Source organism: Lactuca sativa, chromosome 9, assembly GCF_002870075.4.
Source record: "Lactuca sativa cultivar Salinas chromosome 9, Lsat_Salinas_v11, whole genome shotgun sequence".
Taxonomy (NCBI): domain Eukaryota; kingdom Viridiplantae; phylum Streptophyta; class Magnoliopsida; order Asterales; family Asteraceae; genus Lactuca; species Lactuca sativa.
Genome location: NC_056631.2, coordinates 99,855,144 through 99,865,690, shown reverse-complemented (window position 1 = coordinate 99,865,690; position 10,547 = coordinate 99,855,144). Strand labels below are relative to the sequence as shown.

General features: G+C 28.2%; 1 protein-coding gene across 1 annotated transcript; it reads left to right on the top strand.

Annotated features, from left to right (window-relative positions):
• The first annotated feature begins 2,439 nt into the window (after window positions 1-2,439).
• LOC111915067 (V-type proton ATPase subunit G 1) lies at window positions 2,440-4,280 on the top strand. The gene is made up of 4 exons (XM_023910772.3): window positions 2,440-2,579; window positions 3,421-3,529; window positions 3,719-3,819; window positions 3,916-4,280. Exons 2-4 carry the CDS (start codon window positions 3,442-3,444, stop codon window positions 4,057-4,059), a joined length of 333 nt encoding a protein of 110 aa, XP_023766540.1. The 5' UTR covers window positions 2,440-2,579; window positions 3,421-3,441; the 3' UTR covers window positions 4,060-4,280.
• Window positions 4,281-10,547: the final 6,267 nt, after the last annotated feature.

The following is a 10,547-nucleotide window of genomic DNA, read 5'->3' as shown; positions in this document are numbered from 1 at the left end:
GCTGGTAAACCACACATGCTTACATAAAAAAGAATATACCATAAGGAGTTATTTCCATGGAAGCATAAGATTCACATTGTTATAAAACGGGATTTTGTTTTACTACTTATTTAGTTAAATACTTTTAACTTTGGATAATTGTCCTATCAAACCCTTTCGGTAACTCTATTGTAAAATGCAAGAAGGCGGTGAGGGTGACGAACAATAGACGCCACTTAAAATCCAACCTCATTAGGAATCGAAATGACCTCCTAAAACCTTCCTTATAACAATAAAAGTAGGTGATCCTAGTCGTAATAATACTAACAATGCCCATTTAGGAAATATACGAGGACGCAATGTTTGTTCGGTGTTATACATATAAATACGATTTTACTATACACACACACATTTGAAGATTATATGTCTTTTAATTCTATTGACTAAAATGTCAACAATTAAATTTTAAGAGTCCTAATCTTTTATCTTTTAATTAATCTTATAATTAAACCAAATTTACTTTATCTTTTAGCATAAAGGCTAGTTTGTATGTGTTTAAAATCGAAAAGGATAACGTGGGGAATGAATAACCATGTCGTGGCACACATAAAACACACAACTTATTTTAGGTTTCTTAGCAGCAGTCCATGACGTGGCCAAGAGGAGACCACGCCGTGGCGACGAAAACAATCATGATCCAAATTAAGCATCGACAGAGTCCACAACGTGGTGGAGGAACAACCATGATGTGGTGAAGAAGTAGAACGACCTAATGGTCGTTTTCAAGCACTCATATTCGATTTTAATCATGGCAAATTTATAGTTAATTTAAACAAGAAATCCAACACATACAAACCCTAACATACTATCCAAGACAAAGTCTAAGTGCAATAGAATTGAGTTAACCTAGGCTCTGATACAACTGATGAATTTCGAGCCTAGGTAAAGACCAAAATAATGGGCAACGAAAACAACAAGTATGATCTAATAGACTCGAAACAACAAATCAAACTCAACAATAAATGTAAATTATAGGACATAATGATATAATCATACCTTTGCTTTCTTAGTGGATTTCTTCTTTAGACAATCCAGTTGATTGGACTATAAAACCCAACAGAGAGTTCTTCTTCTGTAATCGCCCCAAAGAAATAAAGTAGAAGCAGATATAAGCAATCCTCGATCCATGAGCTACAAACCGAATCGAAAACTCGATTCTACGACAGGCCACAGTATGGTGATCAAGGTGACCCATCGTGGGAACTGCACTTTGGGATTCTTTAGAGTTTTCAGGTTTCCGAACTTTGATAACCGAAAGGTATTTTTACACCTGTCAAAACCGAATTCAGAGTCCTCTTTATATAGGGTGATGATTTGAAACCCTAAAGATAATTCCCAAATATAATAATAATTATCTATGGAATTCAGATCATTCTGAAATATTGCATATTCTATTGTTTTCTAATTAATTAATTAAACTACTAATTAATTAACAATACAAGTCCCTTATATAAATATATTTTTAGTTCTGTTTTAGTTTATTCTTGCATGTAACCCAAAAGGGCACTGCCATTTATAGTAATTTTACCAAAGGGCACTGCCATTTATAGTAATTTTACCGCGCTTGTTATGGCTATTGACACTAATTTTACATCAATTGGAGATGCTGAAAGATTTACAGTAAGTGAAAACTAGAAGATGGGTTGATGATGTCATTCTTCCAACTTCGAGTATGGCTAATAAAGGGAACTCTTTTGTACCTAAAAAGGTAAATATTATGATATGGTGTGTTCTGGGTAATAGGATCCCAACGAGATTAAATCTATCAACCCTAGGAATGGATGTCCCTTCCATTTTATGTCATATATGCAAGTTGGAGGTAGAGCAACTTAACCATTTGTCTGTAACATGTGAAGTGGCATCTAGGACACAAAATGCGATTTTCAAATGGTTGGAGATCCTACGAGTTTGATTCAATGATCGGGGTGGTTTTGACAGTTATTCATCTGCCTCTTTACTCGGAAAAGAAGGTTTTGACGGATGCAATTGTTTGTACTACTATTTGGTACATCTAAAGGCTTAGAAAAATAGATTGTTTGTTGATGGAAAACTAAGGCAAAGTGACATTGTTGACTTCATCATAGAGTTTTTTTTCTTTTGTAAAATGTTCTATAAATTAAATTAATTGGTTGATAAATTTTATCTATTCGATGTAATTGTTTTTGCTCTAAAAAAAGAATATAAAACGATTAAAATAATTACATAAAAAAAGTGTTTTCTAGTTTGTACTCTAGTTTGTATGATCCGATAACTCTTTATTTTTCTTTTTCATGAACAATCGACAACTTTTCTTCGTGAAAACGATAACACATTCATGTCGACATCATGAATGAGTGTTTTAGCCGGGGTATTTCAAAAGTTCAAGGACTAAAACTGCTAACTAAGAGATAGTTAAGGGACGATATGTGTACAATTTTGTAACTATAAGGACTACACTCCAATTTTACAAATTTCCATTCGAAAACCAACACCATATACGCCTCTCATCCATTCTTCCTTGTTTGCCTCATCGAATCATCAGACCGGTCTCCGATTTTTAGGTATGATTTTTCTCTCCCTCTTGATTGGATCTTTCCCAAATCCCTCATATATAGGTTTGATCTTTGTTATATGTACTCTGTAGATCATATCTTCTGTTGACTCTATCTGCTCTTGATCTTAAGTTACGAATCTTAGCATTACTTGTGCGGATCTTAAATCCATGATTGATTAATCTTTCCACGGTTTGTTTCGTTGCTTCTAAATCTTTTTCCGCCATTGTAGTTCATTTCAACTTGCTTTTTTTTGGAGAATTTTGAACTGATTTTGTTAAACTTTATCTACTTAATTGCTATCTACCGGTGTTTTTCCTTTAATTTACCGACCAGTTATGTCGCCAATGGTTCCCCCCTTCTCCGAGGAGTTCGTAGGTCAAGGTTGATCAAAATCAATAAAACAAATTTTCAAATTGATAATCACTTCGTCGCAATCAATTACAACGATCCATCTCCGAAAATAACTGTTCAATTTTGCATTAATCATTACAAATTATGAAATACAGATAATATATTAGACTACGAAGTTGCAATTGTTTTGATACTTGGTGATTTTGACTTTGTTTTTCAAGATCTAAATCATTGTCCATGTTGTGGTTAGTAATCGAGTCTAATTTGATTTTGGTTTGATGAAGAATACTATGAACTGTTGTGCTTTTATAAATTTTATATTTGGTGGAGTTGCTTCCATGATCAGTTTAACTAAAAATGGTCTTGAAACGTGTATGCTTGTTATTCCTTCAATACAAATCTGTGTCTTTAAATCTTGAATCCATTCTATAACATATTTCATATCATTCTTTTCTGTATTAATTTGATCTTATCATTGCATATTCAAATTCTATAGCCTTGTGGTGTATTATCAAATATGGATTCAAGCAGAGGCCAAAATGGGATTCAACTCTTGTTAGCTGCAGAGCAAGAAGCTCAACAAATTGTCACAGTTGCTCGAAATGGTTTGTAAATTTTAATTTCTTTTGTTGATTTCAACTTTTAATATTTCAAGATCATGTTGATATTTGACTATAATACATATGAATCATGATTTAAATGCACCTTCATATTAATATATATAAACACTTTTTGCATAACTTTTTTAAAAACTTGTTAAAACACTATTAATTAATTAATTCCACTTTTTTTAGCAAAATTGGCTAGACTAAAGCAAGCGAAAGAAGAGGCTGAGAAAGAGATAGCTGACTTCCGTGCTCAAATGGAAGCTGATTATCAAAGAAAACTGACCGAGGTATAATAATATATAAAATCAATTCTTGTCAAGGGGGTTGTTTGACATTATCAAAACTGAAAGGGTATGAAATGTAAATGTAATTTAATGTTACAGACAAGTGGAGATTCGGGTGCTAATGTGAAGCGTCTTGAGAAGGAAACAGATGAGAAAATTGAACATCTGAAAAAGGAAGCTGAAAGGATTTCGACTGATGTTGTAGAGATGCTTCTGAAGCATATCACTTCTGTAAAGTATTGAAAAACAGAAGGGTCTTTTGGAGTTTCATGAGAATTTGTGTTTTTTTTTTTTTTTTTGGATTTTGAGTTTGCATGTGGGTGTATTGTATGGTGATATTTGTTGATTTATGTTTTTATTGGAGATGTTTATTCATATTTCTGTTTGGAGTCACAAACTCTATTGAGAAAATCTTGTTGTAATTTTATTTTGTTGAGAATAAAAGATGGGTAGGTCATGTAGAAGCTGTGTGTCCAAATGGAATGGGCCTGGTGGGCTTTTAATTACGAGACCAGATTAGGACCGGTTCTTGATAACCAATTTGGGCTGGTGGTCTGGAGTGGGTCAAATTCTATTGAAGTGGGCCGGTGTTTTGAATGTATTTGATTTAATGTTTGGCCGAAAACTTTAAGTTATATTTATGTAGAAAATGTTCCGTAAAAATAGTTGTATGGTTCTGAAATATGTAAAATATATTTAAAAATCAAAAGTTAAAAGGTCTAAAAAGTTAGATGAAGTATAGCTTTTTGGTTAGTAACATTTTTTTTAAATAAAAACTTTAAGCATGTATTTTGAGTTTTTTTTTTTCTTAAAAGCTTGTTGTCTAACATACCAAAAATCTAAATCATTTTTTGTTCGTTTTTTTTTTCTACATTTTTAAAAGGATATTAACATAAAAACCTTTTAAGTTTTTAAAAAAATACGATTTTACTATAACAACATTTTTTGATGCGTTAAAACCAAGTTTCTAAATAGCGTGTGGTGTAGTAACGATGTCAAATATCAAGCTTTATATGCAATGCAAATCCTGATGTTTTTCAACGCGTGACTTAAGTCATCAATGTTATATATATAAAAAGGAGATATCAAATAACTATAGATTTATATCAAATATAACAAATTTTTTGAAGAGTTATGTCAATACTTAATAACAAAAGGTTAAAAAAACTCAGTGGTTTCATGTCCAATAAAAGAAACATGTAATAATGCACATTGATTCACCTTGGCATGCCCTACGCTAACCTCATCGCCATAAAGGTTTTCGAGACTGCATACCCTGCCTTGCTGCCATGGAACGCCTTTAAGAACCCTAGTTAAAACCGCAACTTTGTAATTTTTTTTGCTACTTTCCCTTGTTACTTGCTATCAGAGGTTATAGGTTAACATGAAATAAAATTCACAAGAAAACCCGTAAGTTTCTCTCTCTCTCTCTCTCTCTCTCTCTCTCTCTCTCTATATATATATATATATATATATATATATATATATATATATATATATATATATATATATATATATATATATATATAACGTTTTTACATTAACTTTTATTTTCATATTATATGTAGCTATAAAAAGATGTTTTTAGATTTATAAACACATTTATAGTATTATAAATACGTGTTTAGAAGCTTGATATATTTTTAGAAGCATAAATACATTTTTAGAAATATTAATATGCTTTTTAGAAATATAAATACATATTTTTATGTTTTTAGAAGCATATCTATATTTTTTAAAAACATAAATATGTATTTTAAATACACAGATATATATATATATATATATATATATATATATATATATATATATATATATATATATATATATATATATATATATATATGAGAGGGCTCATGCGAAAATGCAAATAATTCGCGAAAACGCGAAAACAAGAAAAACCTATGATATTGTGTCACCTCAACATTATATTTGGAAAATAATTCATCCAAACTTTGAAATACATGATGATAATCGATGATAGATGAGAAATTGTTTCATATTAGCAAAATATGATTTTGAACATTTTTATTATGAAAACATAAATTTAAAAATGATTAAGGTATTGATTTTTTTTTTATTAAAATTGTCGTTAAAATTATATTACCATAACATATCCAATGTAAACTTGCTATCTTTAATTTATTGCTAGTAAATTTATTTTTTTTATAGTACATGTGTTTGATTTTTATAAGATAAAATATGTTTTCGCAACATATTTATGTTTTTGCATGAACCTACTTCTTTCTCTCTTTCTCTCTCTCTCTCTTATATATATATATATATATATATATATATATATATATATATATATATATATGTTTACGATATCAGATGTATTATATAGATACATTTTTAAAAGAATAAATATGTAGTTTTATGTTTTTTTTTTATAAGTATAATTATATTTTGTAGAAGTATAAATATGTATTTATTATATATATATATATATATATATATATATATATATATATATATATATATATATATATATATATATATATATATATATATATATATTCATTTGAGATCATATTAATTTTTTGAGAAATGGGAATGCGATCATAGCCACTCATCTTAGAGATAAGAAAAATAGAAAATAAATATAAAACGCAAAATAAAAGGAAAAATTCAAAAAATTCTTTTTTTAGTTATTATTTTCGTCATTTATTACCCAATAAATACATGAAATATTCTAATAGAATATGCACTATAAATATTCAAATGTAATTTTTAGAATGCTACTAAAGTTGTTTGATATGTTAAAATATTTTAATGTTCTATTAAAATTGTTAGAATTTGTAGAATATTCTAATATTCTATTAAAATTTGTTTGAATATTCATAGTCTAATATTATAGTAGAATATGTGAATATTCTGGAGTAAATTATACGAATGGTCCCTATGGTTTGGGGTAATTTGCGTGTTTGGTCCCTAACTTATTTTTTTAACTCGGAAAGTCCGTACTGTTTGTTTTTGTTACGCGCTTGGTCCCCACTGTTTGTTTTTGTTACGCGATTGGTCACTGTCTTACCTAAAAAGACTATTATTTAAATAGAAAAAAAATTATGGATAGGTAAGGTAAGGTGAGGGGGGTTAGGGTTGGGGTGTGTTTATTTAAATATTTTAAAAAATCAAGTGAAAAATAGTTTTTTTTAGGTAAGACAGGGACCAAACATGTAACAATAACAAACAGTAGAGACCTTCCGAGTTAAAAAAAATATGTTAGGGACCAAACACGCAAATTACCCTAAACCATAGGAACCATTTGTGTAATTTACTCAATATTCTAACAACTTTCTTGTAATTTTTTCAATAGAATATTCTATTAGAATATTTCACATATGTTTCAAAAAAACGGTAATTTTTTTTTTTGGAAAATATAAATGACAAAAATAATTTTTTTCAAAATAAAATTACAAAAAAATTCATTTATTTTTTTTAAAATATTTTTTTTGATCTCCAAAATAAGTGGCTATTTCTCACAAATATGGTGGTCTCAAATGATATATATATATATATATATATATATATATATATATATATATATATATATATATGAAGAGAGAGAGATAGAGAGATAGAGAGAGAGAGAGAGAGAGAGAGTGTTTGGATCCATTAGGATCACTAACTTTTTTAGGATGGTAGGATCAGTTTTTTAACCCTTATTTTATAGCTTATCTTATATTATATCAGTTTTTCAACTCTTATTTTATAGCTTATCTTATATCGAAAACCAATGTGTAAATTCATCATTTTTAACCTTTTATTATATTGATATTTTTAGAAAAAAATATATGTAACATGTACATCACATGCACATTATTTGTAAAAATGTGTCTTAGAGTTTATTTTCTATCGAAAAAATAAATAAAAAATATATAAATTCATTATTTTTTAACATCTACCCATACTTATATTCGATTTATTTATTTATTTTTTTGCATATAACATAAAATGTGCACATATGAATATATGTGTACATAAGTAGAAAAACTTTTGTTTTGAATTTCTTCTTTTTTAAAAAAGACACTTTCTATAGTAGTGTTGATGTGTGTAAAACCCACTAGTTTTAAACCTACTTTTAATTATCAAATAACACACAAAAGGCAGTGAACCTATCAATTGTGGTATAGCTAAATAAGCAGGGTATCGAACACAGGGAACGGCAAATTAAACTAAAAACTAATTTAATCTAAGTTAATTAAAAAGCAGGGGTTGTTCTCTAGTTTTACAAGAATAGAAACTTACTAATTATTACTAATTTAAGCTAGAAAATAACGATTTAACTAGATTCAATAATTGGAAAGGAACTTCTGTTTAGTTCAACTCGGTTAACTCTATGGTTGATTTTCAAGGTAATAGTGCAATGGGTTAATTCTTTCGTTGGTTACCGATTCAAGTGATTAGGTTCATGTTCACTACCCTAATCCTTAGCAAATAAACTAACTCAAACAGTGGCCAGTTGTCTAATTTAATTATATTTACTAGATTAATTATTCGGGTTAAGTTAGACTTGCAATAGTTAATTAATTTAGTCTTTTTAATTAACCTCTTGTTTGATAGTCATCTTACAAGCTTGCACATGAATTTACTCAATTTTCTTATTAATTCTAGTTTCATATTCATTAATCCTAGACATATAACTATGTGGTCACAATATATCATATGAGGACAATAATCAATATATGTTCATGCTAATCAATTATCTTCCTATTAACAGAAAATTAATTATTATTCACACACAAGGTTCTTTAGCAAGCTAAAATAACAAAAATTCACCAACTTAGAATTAATCCTACCAATCAATCAAACCATATTGTCAACTTTGTATCCCCAAACAGAAGTCTAAAGGTTTTAGCTCATAATTAAAGTAAATAACAGCAAACAATCAAAGTTAAATTGCTTAGTCATGATGAATAAACAAAAGAATAAATGGAATGATGAAATTTTGCCTTAATTACTCTCCGGAATTGAATTCTAGCTTCCTTCGTTGTCTTCTAGGGTTTTTCAGGCTTCTCAATCGTAGCAAGATACTTCTGAATCGTCTCAGAACTCTCCTCTCTCGATCTGTGGAATTATCTTTAAATAAGCGATCCGACTCGTCGAGTCAAGTGGTGACTCGTCGAGTACCTCTCACATTCCCCGTATTGCGATAACTATCTAGGATCCCGAGTCATTATCCTTTTGATTCCTCGACCGGACTCGTCGAGTAGCTATCTGACTCGACGAGTAGAAGCTTTTTTTAGTGTTTTTCCTTCTTCATTCCACTCTCGAGCTCCTAACCGCTTCTCTTGCTTCCTTTTGCTTCCGAGCTTCATCTTTGGACTGAAAAACATAATTTAACACTTTTAAGTACCTTTTGTCCATAATATGCGATAATTTAGCTAATATATGAATAAAAAACTCTACTAAATACACACTAAATATGCACATATCAAGTGTCTTAACTTATTAAGATATTTTTCATCTGTACATTAATGTGCATTTATGTAGATGTGCATATATGTATATTTTTATTTTGTATATACGTGCATATGGTGCATATTTTACGTAATTGTTTTTTTTTTTTTTTTTTTCTAAATAACAATATGGAAAGTGGTTAATAAACGATGAATTTACATATTTTAGTTATTTTTTTCGATATAAGATAAACTCTAAAACCAAAGTTGAAAAACATGCACATTTGAGTTTGTGCATATATGCACATTTTTTTTAAACTTTTTTGAATTATATATATATATTTTTTCAAAATGTCTTAATTGTCTAAGATATTAATATTGAAGGTGATTCTTTGAAGATTTTTTTACGAAAAATATGCATATGTGCATATTTTTCATAATACATTTTTTTTTCGAATACCAATATGGAAATATGGTTAAAAATGATGAATTTATATATTTTTAATTATTTTTTTTTTCGATATAAGATAATTTTTAAAGTGAGAGTTGAAAAAGTAATTCTAAAAATCATAAAATACTTTTGTTTCAATTTGAAATTTAATATATATATATATATATATATATATATATATATATATATATATATATATATATATATATATATATATATATGTTACGATTTTTTTAAATAAATACATTTTTTTTATATAAATCTTCGCCGTCCTATCCTATTGTGCCAGTTGACTATGAGTTTTTGTACAAAATGATAATAGAAAAGGAGAAAATTGCATTATCAGGAATTAAAATTCATGATGTTATATCATGTGATATTAGAGAAGAAGAAAATTAAATGTACAAGTAATGTTACATCATGTGATATTAGAGAAGAAAATTAAATGTACAAGTAATGTGTTTTGGTAACCAACTATGTTTTTCATTTTATAAAGAATTAGGATTTTTAAAATTTTAAATATGTGCTATGTTTTTTATTTTATAAAGAATTAGGATTTTTAAACTTTCAAATACGTGCTATGTCAAGTAGAAACCTGTTGACTGATCTAATAACTAGATTTATTGGTGTAAACTATCTAAAATAGTTCTAAAAATAAGTTAATTATATAAGGAGCAAATGCAAACAATGGAAATTCACAATCTAAATCCTAGCTTATAGTTGAAAAAGTAATTTTTAGCTTAAAAGCTAGCTATTAGCTTACAAAAATGATGTTCGGTAAAAATTACTGATAAGCTAGCTGAAAGATATAAAATGACAATAAAAAATATTTTTTCTATAATTAATTAAGGGTATATTCAGAAAATTTTAAAAAAGCT